This window comes from Impatiens glandulifera, chromosome 7 (genome assembly GCF_907164915.1).
Source record: "Impatiens glandulifera chromosome 7, dImpGla2.1, whole genome shotgun sequence".
NCBI classification, from domain to species: domain Eukaryota; kingdom Viridiplantae; phylum Streptophyta; class Magnoliopsida; order Ericales; family Balsaminaceae; genus Impatiens; species Impatiens glandulifera.
The window spans coordinates 48,084,330-48,107,533 of NC_061868.1; the positions used below are offsets into that span (position 1 = coordinate 48,084,330).

At 29.3% G+C, this 23,204-nt stretch overlaps 5 protein-coding genes and 1 non-coding gene across 7 annotated transcripts; 2 read left to right on the forward strand and 4 right to left on the reverse strand.

The window, feature by feature from the left end:
- Positions 1 to 415: 415 nt before the first annotated feature.
- On the reverse strand, positions 416 to 805 carry LOC124910101. Its single transcript, XM_047450722.1, has one exon. The coding sequence runs from the start codon at positions 803 to 805 to the stop codon at positions 416 to 418; it is 390 nt and encodes a 129-aa protein (XP_047306678.1).
- An 834-nt stretch (positions 806 to 1,639) lies between these two features.
- On the reverse strand, positions 1,640 to 6,937 carry LOC124944816 (AP-2 complex subunit mu). The gene is made up of 13 exons (XM_047485160.1): positions 6,702 to 6,937; positions 5,176 to 5,353; positions 4,699 to 4,789; positions 4,213 to 4,307; positions 3,893 to 3,982; positions 3,764 to 3,812; positions 3,548 to 3,686; positions 2,922 to 3,038; positions 2,652 to 2,742; positions 2,428 to 2,570; positions 2,154 to 2,268; positions 2,038 to 2,082; positions 1,640 to 1,909 (listed from the first exon to the last, which is right to left on the reverse strand). The coding sequence occupies exons 1-13, from the start codon at positions 6,782 to 6,784 to the stop codon at positions 1,829 to 1,831; spliced, it is 1,317 nt and encodes a 438-aa protein (XP_047341116.1). The 5' UTR covers positions 6,785 to 6,937; the 3' UTR covers positions 1,640 to 1,828.
- A 203-nt stretch (positions 6,938 to 7,140) lies between these two features.
- LOC124944817 (ferredoxin C 2, chloroplastic) lies at positions 7,141 to 8,397 on the forward strand. Of its 2 annotated transcripts, none has more exons than XM_047485161.1 (6): positions 7,141 to 7,427; positions 7,584 to 7,647; positions 7,745 to 7,833; positions 7,924 to 7,992; positions 8,065 to 8,109; positions 8,195 to 8,397. In XM_047485161.1, the coding sequence occupies exons 1-6, from the start codon at positions 7,200 to 7,202 to the stop codon at positions 8,237 to 8,239; spliced, it is 540 nt and encodes a 179-aa protein (XP_047341117.1). In that variant the 5' UTR covers positions 7,141 to 7,199; the 3' UTR covers positions 8,240 to 8,397. The 2 variants fall into 2 exon arrangements, with proteins under 2 accessions (XP_047341117.1, XP_047341118.1); XM_047485162.1 differs by having other exon boundaries at positions 7,247 to 7,427; positions 7,584 to 7,642.
- A 449-nt stretch (positions 8,398 to 8,846) lies between these two features.
- TRNAC-GCA lies at positions 8,847 to 8,918 on the reverse strand. Its single transcript has one exon. It is a non-coding gene; the product is annotated as a tRNA-Cys (tRNA).
- Positions 8,919 to 9,394: 476 nt separating this feature from the next.
- Positions 9,395 to 10,346, reverse strand: LOC124910102 (NAC domain-containing protein 71-like). The gene is made up of 3 exons (XM_047450723.1): positions 10,157 to 10,346; positions 9,613 to 10,085; positions 9,395 to 9,526 (listed from the first exon to the last, which is right to left on the reverse strand). The coding sequence occupies exons 1-3, from the start codon at positions 10,311 to 10,313 to the stop codon at positions 9,395 to 9,397; spliced, it is 762 nt and encodes a 253-aa protein (XP_047306679.1). The 5' UTR covers positions 10,314 to 10,346.
- A 4,459-nt stretch (positions 10,347 to 14,805) lies between these two features.
- On the forward strand, positions 14,806 to 17,131 carry LOC124944489 (pentatricopeptide repeat-containing protein At5g46580, chloroplastic-like). Its single transcript, XM_047484748.1, has one exon. The coding sequence runs from the start codon at positions 14,871 to 14,873 to the stop codon at positions 17,007 to 17,009; it is 2,139 nt and encodes a 712-aa protein (XP_047340704.1). The 5' UTR covers positions 14,806 to 14,870; the 3' UTR covers positions 17,010 to 17,131.
- Positions 17,132 to 23,204: the final 6,073 nt, after the last annotated feature.

Below are 23,204 nucleotides of genomic sequence, written 5' to 3' on the forward strand. Positions count from 1 at the left end.
TTAGCAACATGCCTCAGGATAGAAACATATATATTAATTAGCTTTAAAGAGATGAGGAGGATTACCCTAGTAATTGAGTTATTGTAAGAGAAACACCATTTATGATGAACATTATTAATGATTAACTTGTTGATGATTTCAAGTGGAGGCCCTATTTCTTGATATTATATAAAGTTGTTTTGAGTTAATTGTACAAGTGAGATGAAAAAAGAATACAATATTTAATTCACTTTCTTTTTGAGATTTTAAAAAATTCATAATGTTTTGATTTGAGATGAGATGATATGAAAACCAGGAATTGAAAAGAGTAACACTATAATTTGAGATAATAAATGCAAATACAGAGAAATGATCAAAATGTATATATCCTACTACTAAAGATTGCTGCTGCTGCTATATATATAATAATAATAAATTAATCATCGTTCGTATAGAAATCAAGGATGTCAGTGAGATTGAGAGTGAGATTGGAAAGGGACGAAGAATCGTTTTTGATGAGCCACAAGATGTGTTCGATAAGAATGGAGTCAACATCCATGAATATGATTCCTCCTCCTCCTCCTTTGTTGTTCTTCTTCGTCATCAGCGTCGACTCCATGAGGATCCGAAAGGGATTGAGGTCAAGAACAAGTCGATCCACCAAGAACTTCATCTTCTGATCTTTCCCCGCCACCACCGTTACTAATTGCCCTACTTCTTCTTCTTCTTCTGATGATGATAATGATAAACGCTGGTACCGACGACCTCGTCTTCTTCTTCGGAGGAATATTGAAACGACGGGCGAGGCCAGGCACAAACACTCCATCAATACCTCTCTCTTCTATTCCTGGAATATTATTTTGTAATGTAATCTAATTTTGAAGCATTTAAATAATAATAATCATAATCTTCTTCTTCTTCTTTTTGTGCGCGTATTGGGATTTTCCTGGCTGGACATTTTTAGATGATTGATAGAGACAGAGTCAGAATCAGTCGGCAACTGAAGGTGCTGAAATTTGGTAAGAAAAATGATAGAGGAAGAATAGTTTATTCATTTACAATACACCACTCATATTACCTGGAGGACTAAATTTTATATTAAATTTATTTATATTTTCAACTTATACAAAATTAAGTTGACAAGACTCAACTCAAGGCCCTCCTCAACTAAGTCGTCACTAAGACTCATTTAGAAACTATTTTATTTGTCAATATGGATTCGAATCAATATCTCACTAATCACAATTATCAATGCTTTATTAATAATATTATTATTATTATTGGTTTAAGTATCTTCTCATCTTTTCCCCCCACCATTTTTTTAAATGGTCTATAAAATTTATAAATATAAATTATTTAAGACTAGGTAAAGGTAAAGTGAGGATAGAATTGGAAAGTAATTTTATTTTTCCTGTCATTTTTAGGCAAGTAATTGTTTGGTTTGATTAAATACATAGTTTTTTATATTAATATTAAATTTTATTTAATGTTGAAACATTTTCTTTTGTTATTTATTAATCATGGTCAAATACTATCCCAAATTTTGTTATTAAAATCCTTTGAATTCTTATCATGCCCTAAAAACTTTGATATAAAGGGCCGGGGTGATTTACATTTTACATATAGAGGGTCTCAATTCAAACCATAAGAGATTTATGAATGTGTGAAAAGAATATTTATATATAATTAATGTGAGAAACAATTAGGTATCGTTGCAACTAAAAAAAAATAACAACTCAATCAACATCGATACTGCAGAAAAACCACAAAATACTGGAGAGATTCCTTGGCCTGCCATGGTAATCTTTCCCTAAATTCCAAACCAATCATTTACGTCGTCTCTACGTTTCTAGCACCTAATTTCGTATGAACCCGCTTTGGTAATGTAGCGAACCCACTCGACAGTGTTGTAACCGCTCTTCTCCCAGACCTGTCAAAAATTTCGCAAGCAATTACAAGTCTTTTAAATATGAGAAATATTTCAGACACGGCACTTTTGAAACAGATGCTGAAATGAAGTCAAACGTTATAATATATAATACCCATGATTGTGTGTACCTTGAGGAAACGAACACGTAGTCCAGAGGCCGTAAACATGGGAACCTGCCAAAATAGTAGTAGATCAGACACATGATCTTGACGATAAAAATGATTAATGGCAGCAGTTATTTTACCTGGAATTCCATCTGAATTGGTGGTCTAGTCCATGACTTCTTTTCTGTGATTGTGGAGATCAACTCCACTTCTGCACTCAATGTCGGTTCAGTTTGTCCAGGAAATTTTCTTATCCTACAATATTTCAAACACAGTAAATGGCTAATCAACAACATATAAGCAAAAGAAAGGATAGAGGACAACATCCACAAAATTCTCATATAGAAAGTCCATCATTTACTAACTCGACCCGATTTAGTAGATTAAAAATGGAGGAAGAACGCCGACACTCACTTCCAAATTAAGCAATCAAGTGCGGCATTATATTTAGCTTTGCCTGATGTCACTTGGAAACTGGTTTTTGCTGTTTGTTTCGGGACAGGAATCTTCACAACTACACCAAGCGCAAACATTTTTGCTCCAAAAACACTCTTTACCTGAATTCATAGACAATGTCAAATACTGATAAAACATTTTCTCATCTCCACATGAAGTGAAAACTGCCAAAGTTTACTGACCTTGACATTTATTTCCATGCGAGTCCTACCTAATTCCTTGATTGTTGGCAAAACTCGAAATGGAAGATTTACTCCCTCGGTAATACGATACCTGTCATGAGTCCATGTATGTGAAAGGAGTTCAATTACTATCTACAAATACGGTAGAAATATTCTCATTAAAGGATAACTAACTATAGCAGTGATGCCAAATGTATCATCAGATTCAGGTGTGCAGTTCAGTGCATTTCCAATTTTGTAATGAAGGGAGGGAGTTATAATTATACTTACTTCATCAACTCAAATTCACCATCTGGTGGCACAAAACTGACAGTTTTCTCTGTGTTAAACCTTGTCAGATTTACACATTGGTGAAAGGTTACATCATCAAGTTCGATTGTCTTCCCACTGCACAAGATTGCAACATTATTATTGAGCCTATTTGGAAACTGACAATTTTTTTACAATCATGATCCATTGAAAAATCAACAAAATTAAAATTGAGAGTGATTTTTTTCCGTCCGGTATATGAATTTTGTTTTGGATCGTGATCCAGATTTACAATGTAATTTTGTTCTTTCATTTGATAGACAAATAACTTCCATATTTTGATCCAAATATAGTGTAATTTTTTGCTTCAATTCGCATAAAGCTTTTTTTCTCGATCATGATCCATATTATTATTTAAATCATTGTCATTTTTGACAAACATAACAAATGTACATTTTTCAGGATCATGATCAACATGACAAAAGCTGATAACAAAATAGACTATTACCAATTTGGAACATCTGTCATGGTACACTCTAGTCATTAGAAATGTTTTCGCTAAGATTCACTTTCAATTGCTGGTAACTTAAATCATTATTTCTGCAGTACAAGAATTAAAAATAGTTTCAGGAGACAAGGGACCTTACCTCTTAGAGGGACGTGATTTAAGTTGCGACTCTTTCTCAAGTCCAATTTTATCATTTAGACCCAGCTTTAAGTCAGGCATCCCCGAAAGAAAGCATTTCATAAGAACTTTTCCCGTCACATCACAGCGCAGAACACTACCTGTTAAGAGCCAAAATGTACATGAGTAACAAAGGAGGATTTAACAGCACTACACCAAAGGGTATATGAAAACACACCTTTTGAAGACATAAGGAGATTCACACTTTCCACAATATCCAGAAACACCTGAATGAAATTTGTGGTAATCAGCATGAAAACATATTCAACTGAAAGAGGCCTCTAAAAACGGGAGAAATCAAGTTAACCTCATTCTTTTTGTAAACAAGACCCTCTCTGCGCCAGCCAACAGCACCTGTAACTTGTAATGTTGCATTGGGGACTGGTCTATCAATAGGCTGTTTATATCAAATAGACTGATAAGCAGATGGAACAATTATTTTAAAGGATTTTTTTTTATTAAGTACTTCAGTAAACACGAAAGTCAAGTAGAGACAATCATTATTCAACAAGAAACTAGATCCTTAGAAACACATAAAGTACCCTTCCTTGTAAAATATACTGAATCACAACAAATGAATGTCAAACACCTTTGGTTAATTTACAAGCAAAAACTCAAAACACAAACCTTAGAAGAGAATGGTGACCGTACACCTTCCTGAGTAATGTAAAGCTTTAGAATTTCTGGTGAAAGATTTTGAGGATAACCAAAATCCATAATCTCTGCAATTTTTATGAATAAACGTAGTAAGTGAAGAATAGGGGAGCTTAAAATGTTTAATCGTGATTTGAAAAAGATACGCGTGTGAGGAGATAGATAGTGTTATGTCATATACTTCCAAGTGTAATGTATTGCTTTTTATTAGATTAATACCATATTTTCCATAACAAAGTTGAGCAATAGATTTTCTTTATTAAGCAGCTTCTTTGCATATCCAATGTCAGGAAAGCTTTTCAGCTGGGCTAACTTTTATAAGCCATATAAATCACTATTTACAGGTTCCATTTCACTAATGCAAAATGATTTTTAAATTGTTTCAAAACATAAGTGGATTTGACAACCATCTTTGGTGATGAAGAAATTCAGTATAAGAGCAATCTTCTACTACTATACCATCTAAAAGCTCATATATCAGAACAAAGTTGTTGCGAATAGCATCTTCATCAAAAGCCCCGCCAAAGTAGGATTTGAATAGTGCAACAGCCTGCAGAATCAGATATTTTCCAAGATTAGGAACCCAGAAATGAGAAATGGTAATTTATGCACCACTTTTTATAACATAATCTATAGCATAACATTTGTTAAATATTTGTTGACTCGTGCTTATGATTGTGTCAGTTCATACAAATCAGGGGTTTATGTTGATGTACTTTGAGACCAAAATTTATATATAGTTAATATTAATACTGTATTACTGTTTTCCCCCATTTTTTTGCTAACATGACAAGATTCCCAGTATTCATGTTTAGATACTAGAGGAAACATATGGCATCTATAAATACACTAATTTTATGAAAGTACATTATGATTGAACGTGGATAAGCTTAGTGCACCTGTAGAGAAATTTAGCAGCAGTAAGATGTCGATTACCTCAACGACAAACTTGAAAGCACAAGCAGCATTAGCGTTACTGCTTACAACAATCACAATGTATACATTGCTAATTCTCATATATATGAAAGAGCAACCTCCTATCTGCCGCACTGGACATGTACCAAGTTCTTTCGTCTGCATTATATGCGTCCGAAATGCGTCTACCATATTTCCCCTGTACATTACACGAGAATGACAATGGAAAGAATCAAAGGCAAGAAGCTAAAAACTTCTTTATACAACAAACTAAAGGAGTAAATAGCAAAATCTTAATTCTGTAATGTTCGTGAAAAATGACACCAGAACTTCCATAGTATCTAAACTAAAGGAGTAAAATGTTCATGAATGTCAATACACAAGGTTAAAACAAAATAAAAGTGGCCAGTTACCTTAAGAACATAGAATTGAAATATAAATTTTGAGATATCAAAGGACAAAACTGGATAACCCAAACGTAGCACTTTTGAAAGTTTGTGATCACAATAAACCAGTCAACAACTTTAAAAATGGAAAGAAAGAGTGATGAAAGCATTTGCAGAATGGTGTATTGAAGTAAAGAAAATTACAAACTAAGACATCTTGGCAAGCTAAAAGACAATGCCAAATCAAGGAAAGAGTGGATTATACATGAGACTCAAGAATTGAGAGAAATGATATTGCATGTTAACTCATGTCAAGATCAATGGTTCTATGGGATTTATGTAACCCATGCTGTTCAACTAGAAAACATTTCCTTGACCTAAGACTAAGTTGGTGGTTACATTCTTAGTACTCATAACAATCAGAAAACTAAAATTTCATTCACATTATCAAATTTTCCAATAAAGTTTCCTGAATAGAAGGAAACGACAAAAATGAGTACATCTAAGTACCCTCTCTCTTTTCCTTTTCTTTCTTCTTTAATTCAATTGCCTTACACAATTGAAATAATTTGACTTCTAGTGCAAAAAATGATAAAGTATTTTACAGAGAAAGCTGGAATGTTAAAGGATCAATTTGGTGTTGTATGCTTCACAAAAGTTCTAAAACATTCCAATCTATGCACGTGTAGTATACGACACCAAATTGATCCTTAACATTCCAGTTAGATTCTTTTTGTCGTTATTGATCTTTTGTTTACACATGTTAGAATCTTTTAGAACAGTTATTTAATTCAGATGAATTTACTGTAATTGATATATGTCATAGTAAAATAAGAAGTAGAATATAACGAGGCGACCATTTCAACTTAGGGCGTTCTTAGAGAGAATCTATCGTTATAACATCTGTTAGGCAAGTACACTAAATGACTTAATTCCTCCAATTATAGAACATCTTTATGTAAAGCCTTAATCTTCACAATCAAATCCAGTTTTGGAACATACCCTCTACTCTAATAACCAGTATGCAAAATGTAACATATCTCAGATTATCTAGTCATTTCTTATCCAAAAATATCATTTTTGAGCTGAATCAAGCGGCATACCAGAGCACCAACATACATAAAGTGGAATAGAGAAATGAGGAAGAAGAGAGTAACTTACCCAACGTCATCACGATAGAGGCGATTGATGAGGACATCTCCACGGAGATTCAAGAAGTAGATAGCGGAAGCAGCCACAGGCATGGCTCCGATCCACTAGGAAGACCCACCCGAAGAATTCAGAGGAAGAAATTGGGTCAGATCGGATCTAGGGTTTGGGTTCCAGCTCGATTCTGCTTCAGAGTGCTCAAAGAATACAGGAACAACACGTCGAATGAGAGCCAGCCAGCCAAGCTCAAAATCAAGAATGAAGAAGAAGAAGAATTTTTCAACTTTTTTTATTATTATTATAAAATGAATTTAAAAAACTTTTATTAATACAAATTTAAATAATTTATTAAATAAAAGAAGATAGGGGAAACTAGCGGTGGATATTGAATGAATGATCTGAATCGAACGGTTCTGATTTGGCCCATTTCTTACCAGTGTTATCTCTAAACAATACACATTCAGAAATTCATCAGCAAAGGAGAGAGAGAAAGAAAGAGATCACCTTTCTATGGATCTTCGAGCACCTTGTAGTATTTCCACTTCAATTTACAGAAATACGGCATCTAGCCGGAAACTTCCCTCCCGTAATTCGTTTAAATGCCGGAGAAAGACCACGTCGGAGCTTCAGGCAATAGTCTCCGACCAAGTCAGCAACAGTTCGCCGTCAATCCCAACTCACAAAGTCACCGTTCATGACCGACAACGAGGAATTGTTCATGAATTCTTTGTGCCCGAGGTACTTTCTACCTCTCAGTCCAACTGGGTATCCTTTAGTTTTCTAGTTCATTAAGATTTCACTCATCATTATTAGACCTATTTCTTATCAAAATCATCACTTGCTTGGTTTCTTTGTCTATAAGGCTGTTGTTACATAATTGATGTGCTTTTGTAGGATCAATATATATTACATAGTGGTGAATCTCAGAATATATCCCTCCCATTCGCTTGCAGGCACGGTATTGTTCAATATAAGTTGCAATTGTATTTATCTGAAAGTCCTCTCCTCTCCCAGAATGGTCACTCATAAACTAAAATGGAGGATAATGTTGGCAGGGTGTTGTACTAGTTGTGCTGTTCGTGTAAAATCTGGACAATTGAGACAACCTGAAGCTTTAGGAATTTCTGCTGAATTGAAGTCACAGGCATGTATATATAATCATCCTTTAGCTTCATTCTATCTTATTCTTCTCTGATCACCATATTATTTGATGACGATGATGATGATGATGCAGGGTTATGCACTTCTATGTGTGGGTTATCCATCTACTGATCTTGAGGTTGAAACACAAGACGAGGATGAGGTATATATATATTATATTCTGAAATATAAACAGTTGATGGGTTTGTAATTACTAACTTGTATTTGATTGCAGGTATATTGGCTTCAATTTGGTAGATATTTTGCTCGAGGACCGATTGTAAGTCTACTCCTTATAGAAGAAGGCGTCTAGTGATAAATGTTTTGGTTTGTGGATGATAATGTTTATGTTGTTAATTTTGCAGGAGAGGGATGATTATGCATTGGAGTTAGCTATGGGTGATGAATAAGGGAGGGGAGCTTGATTGCATTGCTAATTAAAGGTTATGTTTTTGTAGGATTCTTGTTGAGAGAGGACATGTTTGTAACTTGTGGTGGTGCATGTAATATATGGTTATTGGACTTGTTCTTACTTTTGGTCAAAACAAAAACATTACAATGGTGCAAATTCTAATTAGTTTCTTCTTCTTTTGCTGTGAAAATGTAAATTTTACTTATCATGAACAAAATATGATACAAAATGAAAGAAAGATTACATTGTTCATGAAAGATTAAACAAAAACAACATAGTAGGGAAAGAAAACAAAAATTAAGAATACAATGGAGTGTCTCGAACATCTTATGGTTAATCCATTCTGAGTTGGTCATCTTATGTAGTGGATAATGAGTTCTTCCAAATCAGATCCTGATTGTGACTGTGCAAGATTAAGTTGTTGCATAAGATCCCCAATGCAAATGGGACACTTTGGCAAACCTTGGAAGAAAACATTAGTCTCATCCGAACACTAAACTCCTTAAATAGCATAGGCATAAACATTAATTAAGATAAAAAACTGAGATAAAAAAACTCTTGAAGAGTTAGAAAAAAAAAACTTGACAGAAAAATAAAAATAAATAAGGGCCCTACCGGGTTCGAACCGGTGACCTCTTGATCTGCAGTCAAATGCTCTACCACTGAGCTAAGGACCCCTTTTGAAAGTTTTATTTTTTATATTATATTTGATTATAAAATCTTATCAAATTTGAAAACAAATAATCTTTTATTTTACATTTGCATTAAATCTTTACTTGTAATAGTAAAAAAAATTAAGGTAAACAACATTACAAAATTCCATTTCAATTAAAAGTAAAAGATTTGCTAATATCTTGATCAATTGTTTGAACATTCACAAATAACTTATTATTTCTTACTTTACGCATTTATTATATATAATGCATGTATTTTTAGACATTTTGTGGAATTGTTGCAATAGCTGCTAATAGTAAAGTAACAAAGTCTCAACTCTAGCTGCATATAATATTATGTATTCAAAAGAGTTGTCACAAGTTCACAACCAGCTAATTGTTAATTATATATAATACTTTTACTATAAGAAAGACATAAAATGGTTCCATCCAGCTAACAACAAGCATCTACGGCCAGAAAGCCCAAAATGACAGAGAAATCATGCTAGAAAATTCATTGGATTGAATTCAATATGGTCATTCCCATAAGAACCCACGTACCCAAATTGACTCAGGCTTGAATCTCCGACGAAGATAACTTCATCTGTCAAATTTGAGTAATCTAAATGTTCCTGTATAAGAAGAATTTCAAAATCCTTAAACTTCAGATTATAACCACCATTTAAGAAATCTGTTTAGATTAAATTTGAGTACATACCTTTGAAGAAGAATCGAGAATAAGATCATCAGTTGTTGATACCAAATTAAGGCTAGTTGCAGAATTAGTTGTTGTCCCCATTAAACACATTTCATTCTCAATCATTGGCATTGTATTTGTCTGGTAAGAAGTTGAACTGTCCCCTGTCTGGATCATCTTCTTTATCTTGTTATTATTTGGTTTCTTCATGACACGGCATAAAGCAAAAGTATCATGATCAGATAGACGATACTCATGCATCATCCAGTCTGTCCGATCGCCTAATGGTGCCCGCCCACAATAGAAAACTAGAGTCTTTCTATATCCCATAGTTGAAGATGAATATTGTCGACAGACAATCTTCCTATCCTTACCAGTGGCTTTCCAATATCCTGCCTTTGTTGCTCTATTGGTTCTTGATCCATTTGGATATTTCTTATCACGAGCGCAGAAGAAAAACCATTCCATATCTCTTCTTGGAAGAAACGATTTCTCTGCAAATTTCTCATTTAATCAAACGGGTATTCTTCGTTATTTAGGATTGATCAAATGTTAGTAGTAGTACCTGGAAGCTCCCACGGATCAAACTTGTAGAAATGAATGACAGGAATCACTTCAAGTTCAATCTCCAATCCATCGACTTTCCTTTTCAGGTAATAGCCAACCAGTTCCTCATCAGTTGGGTGGAACCGAAATCCCGGCGGCAATGTTGCCACACTCATTTTCCTCAATCAAAGCGAAAAGAAAGAAAACAAAAAGAAGGAAATGAAGAATTGAGGATGCCTACTATTCACACAATGATTGGACTATGTTACTAACTTACTATGTAGTATGTTCTTTAGCTGGTGTGGGTAGTTAGAATTTGAAAAATACAAAAGTAAAAGCTTTTGGTCAATAATTACAAAGAACTTGCATCCTTGGTACCAGAGGATCATTTTTGGAAACAGGGTATTAATAGTCAGAGAAGGTAGAGTGGATTAGTGGAAGCAGTGAAGAGATGGAGGGTTATATATAAGATATAAAGAGAGAATGATTGATTCGTCATGGCAACAGAGAAAAGAGGTTTGGTTGTCTTGAAGCCTCCATTTCCGAAAAGCGACCAGACTAACTCGAACCCGTTTCACACCACTAAAGAAGAAAATAATATTATCATGTTTTCAAAAAAGAAACATGTATAATTCAAAAAATTCAGAATTTTAAATCGGGGGCGGGGACACAAATTAGTGTATAATTCAGAAAATGTATAATTTAAAATAATTATTGTTTGGGACATAATCAGAATGTAATCGGGGCGGGAACACAAATACCATTCTCGTCCTATCTCGGTCAAACGGGAAAAAACCGTCCAAAATGAGATAATTCAATTCAATTATCGCGGGACAATTTTAAATTGAATTTTTAAACATGTTTTTTTTTCTAAATTTGGGCTTCTTAATTTTATAATTATATAAAAAAATTATTTTTATTAGATTTTTAACTTATCATTTATTTTATTTAGTTATAAATATTACGTAAATCTATGAACTAACAAAACTTCATATTTTTTTAAATTTAACCATAAAAATAAGTTATAAAATTTAAAAGAAATGACAATGTCCTTCATTATTTTAAACTTGTATTCATAAGTTCTTTTTAAGTTAAAATTTTCTTTTTAATTTAATCAAAATTTTACATTATTTAATTTATTAATTAAAATATAAAATATTTTATATTTATTTTGTAAAAAAATTATCGTTATATAAGTATTTTTATATAAAAAAAATCTAAATAAAAAGAAGTAAAAAAATTAATTTTACAAAATATTTGACATAAAAAAGCGTTTAATATATATTTTTACAAGAGAAAAAGCATGACTACTTACACGTCATGATGAGTAGGACAAAAGCTCTTTTTTAATTTATTTTTAAAATTTAATGAAAACGGCTACCATTTCACTCACTAACTGTTCATAAAGGGTTATATTTAAAATGTAGTGAAAGTTTGGTGCATCATCTTTTCTTGAAGCAAACGCGACTTAATCAGTTTCTTTAATATTTTCACTTTTTTTTTCACTTTTTCAATTCACAATTATATTTTAACAACAAATAATAGAAAGAAAACAATCACATGTATATATAAAGAATCAAAATTACCAATTTGACCCACAAATAAGGAGATGGTTGATTTTCACAAAAAAAAAAATCATGGTGTGCAACAAAACAATGAATAAATGAATTATTTTAATTTTGAATAACATTCAAAAGTTAAAGTTAAAGGGTATGTTCAAATCTTGATCAATTGTCTAATTATGCTCAACTATAAGTTAAAAAAAAAGGAAAATGAAATTATTGTGAAGATGATGGAGAATGCTTTTTACTTGAGGGGATAAAAAGTGAATAAATGAATTATTGTGTTAAAAAGAAAGGAAACTCAGCCAGCCGAATGTTAGCTTTATAGCAACATATAGTTGCAGTTTGAATTTACTTAATTTTTGTAATTAGATTTAGCATTTAGGACTGATTTATCTCAATATCATACACAAGTATGAAAATAAAAATAAAATCTATTTTAAAAAGGTCAATGCATATTAAAAATGAAAAAAAAAACGTTTAAACATAACGACAAATAATAACATTAAAAACACAATATAAATAAAAAAATAAGAAATAAGAAAAAACGATATTTAATAAGTTATTAAACTCATAAATTCTCGAGAAGATGATTAACTCCGCCAGACTCACTTTCCTAAACGAATCTCAGAAAGCGTCGTAATAATAGTATTTTTAATAATAGTCCAACAAAAAATAATTGGGATGATGACCAAAATATGTAGACTTTTCATATCAATTGCATCAATCCAAACTTCTCAGCAACTATCCAAAGACTCGGACATCACCCAATAAAAATTAATTTACAAATAATTGAAAATAACGTTAAAAAAAATCAAATTTAAATGTTACATAATATAAATTTACAAACATTAATATTATAATAGTTTACTAAAAGATATGATTATATATATATATATATATATATATATATATTGCATTACACAAAATAAAACTTCCAAAGATCCTACTTTGTTGGGCAAAGTACTTAATAGTAATTAATATATATATTATATATACAATTAAAATGTGAAAATTTTAACATTTTTAGAAATATAATATCACAAAAGATTAAAGGGACAAATAAACTCACGTCACTACCTAAGCCGAAAGAATAAAGGTAAAAAAAAGAACAAGAACAAAAGTACATCTTAATTTGTCCCACTAATGGAATTTTATTTGTACATAATTATTTGATTTATAATTTTACCTCTCCTTTAAAATCATGTATAAAAAAAAGGTAGGGTTACAAACATTATTTACCTAGATAAGCAGTTGATAGTAACAGCAATGGGCCATCCCCCAAGAAATTAAAATTTCAGTAGTAAAACTGATACTATTAAAGTTTTTATTTTTAAATGACAATTTTATTAAAAAGAGAAAAAAAAAAAGTTCAAACGTTACGAAGTGTAAAAGAAAAACAAAGTAAAAAATAAGAAACAAGTTAAGAATTTTATAATTCCAATAAAATCGAAAATTCTCATCAAATTATAACCACTTTTTAGATTGTGTAACATAAATAATTTAAAATGACTATACCCACAACTTTTTCATTCAAAATTTTTAAATATTTTTTTCTTTCCAATTCGTTCACCACATTTGGTTTTTAGTCGTATGCGATGGTGTTGCTATAACTTCATTCAATATATTTGACCAAAAAGTCGGCGAAATTTTTTGGTTTATCCCATTGAAAATGAAGGAGTCACTCATTAAAAATGAATGAGAATTTTAAATGTCAATAAGATCGAAAATTCTCATATAATTGTAGCCTCTTTTGGATTGAAGTGAACGTGTGTAACATGAATAATTTGAATTGACCATACCTATAACTTTTTCATTCGAAAACTCTTATATTTTTTTTTTTTCAATTTGTCCACCACATTATAAGGGAAATCGACTTTTAGCCGTCCTCGATGTTGTTGCTAGAACTTCATTCAATCTATTTAACCAAGAAGTCAACATAATTTACTGGTGTATCCCATTGAAAATGAAGGAAATTCTATAAAAGAGTCAACATGCTCTTGACAAGGTTGCGTGTAACATTCAATTCGTTTGACCAGGAAGTTTGGGACATTTGTTGTTGTAGCCCCTTTTAGATTGAAGTGAACACGTGTAACATGAATTATTTGAAATGACCGTACTCATAACTTTTAAATTCGAAAACTCTTATATTTTTTTCTTTTTAAATCGTCCACCACATTATGAGGAGAATTGATTTTTAGTCATTCACGATGTTGTTGTTGTTGCTAGAACTTCATTCAATCCAGTTGACTTAGAAGTCGGCAACATTTGTTTGGAGTATCCAATTAAAAATGAAGAAAACTATGAAGAAGAGTCCACATGCTCTTGACTAGGGGTCCTACTCTTGACAATGTCGCAATGAAGAAAATATTATCAATGATTTTTTCACTCTTCAAACAAATATTGTTGCATCTACTAACGAGATTAAATCCCTTATTTTTTAATTGATAACTACCTAGCCAAAATCAAGATTTTTAATGTTTATTTCCACAACTCTTTCCAAAAAATCGGGATAAAATCATTTGGAGGGACAAATGATAAATGTAGCTAGTTTTGAAATTGGGATAGTCGATCAGAAAATTTTGTCATCAGTCTCTAAGTCAATCGAAACATGTGTAATAGTATCCATGAGGATAGTCCGTCTCCCTCCTCTTCGATGAAAAGTCGTCTATTTAAACAAATTCTTCAAACAAACTTGATTAGATTTGAGACGAAAATAATTTGTCACTTTAACATCATTTTTACTAGAGATCTCGAAATATTCTTAGAAAGAGTTTGACAATTTTTTGCTAGGATACAAAAGATCATTTCAGAAATTTATTTTTCTCACCATTGCTCACCGTGAAAATGAGAAAAGGGTGAAACTTCTCGTTAAAATAATGACTTACATTGTTACTGAGAAATATCTAACACTATTTACATCAGAGCGAAATATTGAAAAAGGAGAAGTACTTTATTCTGACGTCAACAACGTCAAACTTCGTTGTGTAAAATTGATGTTATTAAAGTATAAGATGAAAATTGAACAATCCTACATAGATTTCGGTCATAAATGAATTATTTTTCCGAAAAACCCTTTCTCCTCCGTTTAGGCATTGGGGGGTTTAGATAAGGTCCCAAAACTAGTACAGTCTCTCTTTCAGTTTTCATCTCGCCTGAAAGGATCAGATCATGGCTACCACCCTTTCGATCTCTCTTGATGTCCATCGCATCAGACAGCAAACCCAAGAACCGAAGCGCCCAACTCATTTCAAGTCTCCGATGATACATCTCCCCACTAGACGACGATTCAAACTCCACTGCGCCTCTTCCAAGACATCCCCAAAACCTCCGCCTGATTTATCAGACACTCGCCCCCGAAATCCGTCACTTTCCGACCAACTAAAGAGCATTTCCACCACAACCACCGTCATCACCGACGACCCACCACCTGAAACCCAACTCAATAGGAACCCAAAATCCACCTGGGTCAACCCCACCAGACCTAAGCCTTCTGTTCTCACCCTCAATCGCCAGAAGAAATCTCAGTATTCATACAACCCTCAAATCAGAAGCCTCAAGCAATTCGCTTTCAAGCTCAACGAATGCGGTCCTTCCGAAGAAGCTTTCATCGCAGCTCTAGCGGAAATCCCTCAAGCCGTCACCAGAGACAGTGCACTTTTGTTACTCAACAACTTAAAACCATGGCAGAAGACACTCATTTTCTTCAATTGGATCAGGACCCAGAAGTTATTTCCCATGGAAACCATCTTCTACAATGTCGCGATGAAGTCTTTAAGATTCGGTAAGCAATTTCAAACCATAGAAGAACTTGCTTTCGACATGATTAATACTGGTGTTGAACTTGATAACATTACTTATTCCACCGTTATAACTTCTGCAAAAAGATGTGGGTTTTATGACAAGGCTTTAGAATGGTTCGAGAGAATGTATAAAACCGGAGTTATGCCCGATGAGGTTACATACTCTTCTATCTTAGACGTGTATGCAAAATTAGGCAAAGTAGAAGATGTAATGAGTTTTTACGACAGAGGAAAAGCAAGTGGGTGGAAACCCGACTCAATGGCCTTCTCCATTTTGGGAAAGATGTTTGGCGAAACAGGGGATTACGATGGGATTAGGTTTGTTTTAGAAGAGATGAAGTCACTTGATGTTAAGCCTAATCTGGTTCTCTACAATACCCTCTTGGAGGCATTAGGTAAAGCTGGTAAACCAGGTTTAGCAAGAACCTTATTCGAAGAAATGGTTGAATCAGGTGTGGATCCGGATGAGAAAACTCTAACAGCATTGGTTAAGATCTACGGAAAGGCGAGATGGGGAAAAGACGCATTGGAGTTGTGGGAGAGAATGAGGTCAAACGGATGGCCTATGGATTTCTTCCTTTACAATACATTGTTGGGCATGTGCGCTGATCTCGGATTAGTTGAAGAAGGCGAGACCTTGTTTAATGAGATGAAGGGATCGAGAACTTGCAAACTTGATAGTTGGAGCTACACCGCTATGCTTAATATATATGGAAGTGGAGGCAACCCGGAGAAAGCAATGGAGGTATTCGACGAAATGTCAAAATCCGGTATTGACCTCAATGTGATGGGATGCACTTGCTTGATACAATGCTTGGGGAGGGCTAAGAGAATAGACGATTTAGTTTCTGTATTTGAGTTCTCGATTAAGAAAGGAATCAAACCGGACGACAGGCTTTGCGGCTGCTTGATGTCTGTCGTATCCTTCTTTAACGAACCATCCGACATCGATAAAGTCCTTGTCTGCCTTCAGAAAGCTAACCAAGAACTAGCCGCCTTCATAAGACTTCTGGAAGACGACGAAACGACATTCGACGCTGTAAAAGAGAAATTCAAGCAAATCCTGACAGCCACATCCGGGGAATCGAGAAGACCATTCTGCAACTGCTTGATCGACATATGCAGGAATCGTGGTGGCCTCCATGAGAGGGCCCACGAGTTGTTGTATTTGGGAACTATGTTTGGATTGTACCCCAGTATGCATAGCAAGAATAAAGAAGAATGGCACATGAATGTGCGGTCACTGTCTGTTGGTGCGGCTCTTACTGCGTTGGAGGAATGGATGCGGTCGGTGAAGAAGATGGTGGAGAGGGGAGAAGAAGGGGCTTTGCCGGAGATGTTCACAGCCAGTACCGGAGCTGGAACACATAAATTCTCGCAAGGTCTCGCCAAGGAATTTGATGATCACGTGAAGAAGATTGGTGTTCCGTTTAAGCAAGGTGAAGATCAAGCTGGTTTGTTTATAGCTACAAAAGAGGATTTGCTCTCTTGGGTGGCAACAGCATAATAGACTAGAATAATTGTGTGTACTCCATTCATTACTTGTATCAAACATCATGAGAAATTTTCTTAAGATTCTCAACCTTCTTTTTTTCTATAAATTTAAGGAGTTTGTTCTTAGTGGGAATCCAATTAAATACTCTTGGGACAAAGATTAATGAATTAAAAGAGCTTTCATGTGAAAACCCAACAAAAACAAGAAAGATAGGTGGTTTCTACAAACAACAAAACTTTCAAACAGTAACCATAAATAATATTGCTACCAAAGAATAACAAAACAAACCAATAAACATAGAATTTTCTGATAACAATAAATATCAATATCATTTAAAAATCAATTATTTGATTTTCTAAGTCAATTATTTCACTAATACTAAATTATAGTGATATATACTTGTTCATTATTATAAATTATTTATTTTTACATATATGTTATAATCAGTTAAAATGGTAATTTTCAAATAAGTTTGTTTTCACTTAAAAATGATTGAAATGGAGTAAGAACTTAATTAATAACTCACAAACCTAATGAAAAAAAATAAGAATATAATCTCAAATAAAATTAATTAAATTGAAATATCCAACAAAAAATAAAACTTGATATTTACATAACCGCAATAATAATAATATTAAAAATATAAAAATATATCTCTTATTTAATCTTCTTTAATTATTTATTTATATTGATAAATTAATCTTTATTAATATTATAATTAAAATATTGATCAACTTTTTATTTAGTTATTATATATATATATATATATATATATATATATTCTACCTTTTTTTATTTTTCAAAACAATGATTTAATATATAAAACATATTTAAACAATAATTTTATATTCTAATTATTTAAAAATAAATTATAAAAACTGATATATATATATATATTAATTATTTAAATAAAGTTATAAAAACTAAAATATTTTTTTAATAAAAAAAATCAATTTAATTAAAATTTTAAAATATTACTTAAACTTTTTATATTTTAATTATAAATATTAAATCTTTAATATATCAATTATAATATAATTAATTTTTTATTTATTTTAAAAAGTTTAATATATATATATATATTATATAATAAAAATACTATATAATAATAAAATAAAATATTTGATAAGAAATTAAAAATATAAATAAAAAGAAAAGAGGTAATTTATATTTTTTCAAAATTTAAATATTATAAGTTATTAATATTTTACATAAATATTTGTTATCCAGATAAAATATTTTATTTATGTAAAAAATAAATTTATACAATTATTTTTATTAATTAAATTTATAATAAAATTATTTTTTAGGTTTTTAAATATTATAAGATTAATTTTATTTTATTTAAAAAATAATATACTACAAAAAATATATACTTAAAAACCAATATTTTAATAAAAATTTAATAAATTTTATTTATTATGCTCAAAATTTAATTTAATAGTCATATTTAAACCATAACTTCAGTTGAATTTGGTAATTAAGAAAGATGATTTTGAATCATATTACAAAATTACCTTAAAGAATTCCTGTAGCTCTAGAACACAAATACAAACCTATTTCCTCTCCATTGTTAACTATCGAATTTATTATAATCTAAATTCTATATTTGTTAACTTGAAATCAATGTTGTTTTGGAAGCTCAAAATAGATGTAATAAAAATTTTAGCAAAAAAATGTAAATGAAAAATCGGATTTCAAATTTAGTAGCTGTTATCACTCCTATATTGTGCTGTAATTCAATTATGTGTTGTGTCGTCACGTTAACAACAAAGATAAAAATTACAATATAGTGTTGGTGTAATTTTAGTCAAAATAAAATTATTACTAATTCAATTATTTTACTGAATTAAATGATATATATACTTTCATTATTATTATTATTTTATATATATATATATATATATATATTGGAATGAAAATTCAAATGAACTTGTTTTTACTTACAAAAAAATCATTGAATAAAAATAAAAAACATGGTAAAAATAAATAAGACCTTAATAAATTATTAGTTCACTAGAAAATATATAAATAAAATAAAAATATTTAATAGAAAACTATCTGATAACTAATTAAAATATATAATTTTCAATTTAATTATGATATGATATGATTTATTATAAATTATAGAAGTAACTTAACTAATATTTTATTATTTACAAGATTTATAACATTTATAATTATAAAAATGAAACAATAATCTTACTGCAAAAACATGTCTAATCACCTACGTACCCAGATGCCTTGAGACAGATGAACTATTATAATAATAATAATAATAATAATAATAATAATAATAATAATAAATCCTTCCTAAATCATTTTTCTAGAAGGTTGATCACTTGCTAAGCCGCAAACTCTAACTATAAATAAATATATTATAGAAGACGTACAACCCAGTTAATTAAATTAATGTATGATGAATTTTATAAAATGTATGATTAATTATTTAAATTATTTGAAAATTGATGATAAAGTATACTATGTTAATGAAAAAATACATAATTTTAATGTATGTTTTTTTCTCTAGTGAGTTATAATGTATAAATAATACTAAATAGTTATATATTTAATTATGTTGGGATGAAAAAATACACACTTGAATTTGCAAATATTTATCATATTTTTTCACAAGAAGATATCAGAAGAATACAACCAAATAGTGTAACAGTTTTAAATTATATAATTCAGTTTAAAAAAAAAACTTAAGAAATTATATTTTCATATTTTGTTTCTTAAGTTATTTAATTTGAAATATATATATCATGAATTAAATAATATATTGAGTGAGTGAGGTTTGACTAATTAAGAAGAGAATTATTTGACTTATTATTTGTTAGTGTAGTTGAGAAGTGGTAGGCAACTAACCAAAGATCTCATAATAATGTTATACAAATTATTACAATTCACAACTAATTAATACACATTAATTAGCTTAGATAATTTAGTAAATTAATTATAAGATTTAATATTGATGCCAAAAGAGCAAAACTTCACTCACAAGTCACATGCTAAATAAATATTTTATTTATATATGGTTTTTCTATGTTTCATTGGCAAAACATTTATATTTTTGAATAAATAAAATTTAATTTAGCTATATCACAAACCAAACCACCAGCTAGATTTAATTATTTATAAGATTATATATTATAGTCATTTGGAGGGTTGAAAATAACTAGCACCAATCTTAACTAGTCAATTAATTTGAAGGTTTGAGATGGTTTGGTGGCAATTTAATGAACAGTTGTTGGAGTTTACTAATTAAAAAGTAAAAATATAATTTAACCTACTTGCGTTATAGATTAATTATGTAAATTTTATTTTATTATCATAAATTAAAATAACTAATATGATCATGATATATTGTCGTTCCTTTTCATATAATAATAATATTTGCATGAGAATTTAGTTTAATGTTTTTTGTTTCCATAGTAATGAGTTATTAATTTAAAAAAAAATTGAAACAATTTCATTAATTTATTTATTTTATAGGAAGATTCAGGAGATTAAAACGTTGGAGTTAAGAGATTTTGCATATTTTGTTTGGTTGCTCCTTTACAAGAATAACATATTTTATTTTATTAATAATAATAAGAGAATAATGAGAAAATATATCATTATAATTTTGTGAAATAATTGGTTTTTAAATGATATTCATATAATATTCTATGTTGGATGGTTTGCCTTAATTTATTTCTTGAAATTTTTCTCTGAAATATATGGTAAATTAAATTGTAATCTCTTTTTTTCTGTTTAAAAAAAATGTTTACTTAATAAAGAAAAACATAATAGATTTTAAAAAGCAAATAAGCATAATTAATTGAAACTAAATAAACTATATTAAAGATTTTAGAATAAACTCATTTCAAGACTTTAACTCTAAAAACAATTTACAAGACCATTATTTTGAATTTATAATAAAACACAATAAATTATTTTGAACTTAAAAAATGTATAAAAATAAGAATGTAAAAAAAAAATATTTAAATTAAATTGAAATATCGAACTATTTTTTAATCTTTATTAATATTTTTATTAAAATATTGTTAATATTTATTTAGTTATTATAAATATTTTCTAACTTTTGTTTTTAATTTTACAAAACAATTATTTAATATATAAAAAATATTAAAACAATAATTTTATATTTTAACTATTCAAAAACAAATTATAAAAACTGATATATATTAAATGTTATATTTTAATTAAAGTTATAAAAACTAAAACATTTTTTTAATAAACATTTCAATTTAAATAAAATTTTAAAAAATTACTTATTGTTTTTGTATTTTAGTTATAAATATTAAATCTTTAATATATGAATTAAATACTTAAATATTTTGTCTTTCGATCAAATATTTTATTTTGATAAATTTTAAGTTCTATCCAAAAAAAATGTAATTACTTAGATTAACTTATAATAAAATATTTAAAATTATATTAATTTTAAGTTTTTATAATATTATAAGATTATTGGATTCATTTAATATTATTGAAAAAATACTTAAAAACCAATATTTTAATAAAATTTTCAAATTTATTTATTAATTTTTTCAAATTAATTTAGTAATTAAATATAAAATTATAAAATATTTATTTATAATTTTATAAAATATAATTAATAATCAAAACAGTTTGCACGGTTTATAAATTAAAATTATAATTGATTTTTTTTTTTAAATAAAATTTATTTATCTATTAACTTTTATGATAATTTATTAACTCAATTATGCAAAATAGAACCACCAATCCAAACACACTGTACTTACTCTCAGGTGGTGCAACCACCTTAATCTTCATGCTGCTTTGAGCTACCTTAATTTTCATGCTGCTTGGAAACACTGAACAATATTTTCATATAAATATTTATATTTCAATATAAATCTTTCATGATATCCATATCATACTTCATTATCAAGTTATATGTCAATAAAATAGAGGTTTATTTATTCATTATAAAAAAAAGTTAAACATGTTTCAATAAAATAGAGGTGTATTTATTTACTATGAAAAAGAACGTCGTGCCTTTAACACAAAATATTTTTCAAGAAATAAGTGTCATTAAGTTATAAATTTTTTTATAAAAAATAATATTCCACATTTGTTAGCTATTTATGTGATGTGAGCATTCAATATAAATTGATTATGCTTTGTAAACACAAAATAAAATTACAATATATGTCAAATTGTGGGTTCGTACTAATGCTAATGTCGTGACGTCTTCACAAAATAAAATTATTACTAAATTAAATATTTCATTAAAACTAAAATGATGTATACTTGTTTAATTATTATTCTCTAATAAATTATTTACTTTTTACATATATAAAGCTATAATCAGTTGGAATGGTAATTAAAATGAACTTGATTTTACTTAAAAGAAAATTATTAAACTGAAATAACTTTAATAAAAATATAAACTGGATAAAAATTATAAATTAAATTAAAATATTCAACCAAATCAATTTCATGTTTACGTGACACAATAATATATACACAATAATATATATATATATATATATATATATATATATATATATATATAACCCATTTATTCTATTCTTAACAAAAATCATAATTAAATAGTAAAATCTAATGAAAATAATATTTTTCAATTTAATTATGATATGATTTATTATAAATTATAAACAATTGTTGGAGTTTACTAGTTTACTAATTAAACAGTAACTTGCTTGCAATATAAATTAATTATGTAAAATTTATTTATTAACAGAAATTGAAATAACTAATATGATAATGATATATTGTTGTTCCTTTTCATATAATAATAATATTTGCATTATAATTTAGTTTCATGTTACTTCCTTTTCATAGTAATGAGTTATATTAATTTAAAAAAAAAAATAATACTGATTTATTTTTTCTTTTAAAAAGGTAAAACAGTTTCATTAATTTATTTTTCTTGCGAAGATCACATAAAAAAAAATGGTTAAATTTCATATACAAAAACTATGTCATGATTTATCATAGATTATTCAAGAAAAAAAATACTCAAGAAAAAAAATGAAAAAGAGAAGAAAGAAATATAATATTCAATCCTGATCAAAATATGGTTTGATCTGGGATATTAAAACGCCTGGAGCCAGGGGATTCAATAGTCTTCTTTGTGGGTTCGTTTTCTGCTCCTTTACAAGCATAACTTGAACTTTCAATTTATTTATAAAATAACATTTTCTTAAGAAA

Bases quoted from the DNA above. Each gene is read 5' to 3' on its own strand.
- LOC124944489 (XM_047484748.1), top strand. From the start codon at position 14,871: ATGGCTACCACCCTTTCGATCTCTCTTGATGTCCATCGCATCAGACAG.
- LOC124910101 (XM_047450722.1), bottom strand. From the start codon at position 805: ATGGAGTGTTTGTGCCTGGCCTCGCCCGTCGTTTCAATATTCCTCCGA.
- LOC124910102 (XM_047450723.1), bottom strand. From the start codon at position 10,313: ATGAGTGTGGCAACATTGCCGCCGGGATTTCGGTTCCACCCAACTGAT. The intron at 10,086-10,156 runs GTACTACTACTA...AGAAATTTGCAG, and splicing joins TGATCCGTGGGAGCTTCCAG to AGAAATCGTTTCTTCCAAGA. The intron at 9,527-9,612 runs GTATGTACTCAA...CTTCTTATACAG, and splicing joins TTCTCGATTCTTCTTCAAAG to GAACATTTAGATTACTCAAA.
- LOC124944817 (XM_047485161.1), top strand. From the start codon at position 7,200: ATGGATCTTCGAGCACCTTGTAGTATTTCCACTTCAATTTACAGAAAT. The intron at 7,428-7,583 runs GTACTTTCTACC...GTGCTTTTGTAG, and splicing joins ATGAATTCTTTGTGCCCGAG to GATCAATATATATTACATAG. The intron at 7,648-7,744 runs GTATTGTTCAAT...TAATGTTGGCAG, and splicing joins CCCATTCGCTTGCAGGCACG to GGTGTTGTACTAGTTGTGCT.
- LOC124944816 (XM_047485160.1), bottom strand. From the start codon at position 6,784: ATGCCTGTGGCTGCTTCCGCTATCTACTTCTTGAATCTCCGTGGAGAT. The intron at 3,813-3,892 runs GTTAACTTGATT...AATTTCATTCAG, and splicing joins TTGTTTACAAAAAGAATGAG to GTGTTTCTGGATATTGTGGA. The intron at 3,039-3,547 runs GTAAGGTCCCTT...AATCTTGTGCAG, and splicing joins AAATCACGTCCCTCTAAGAG to TGGGAAGACAATCGAACTTG.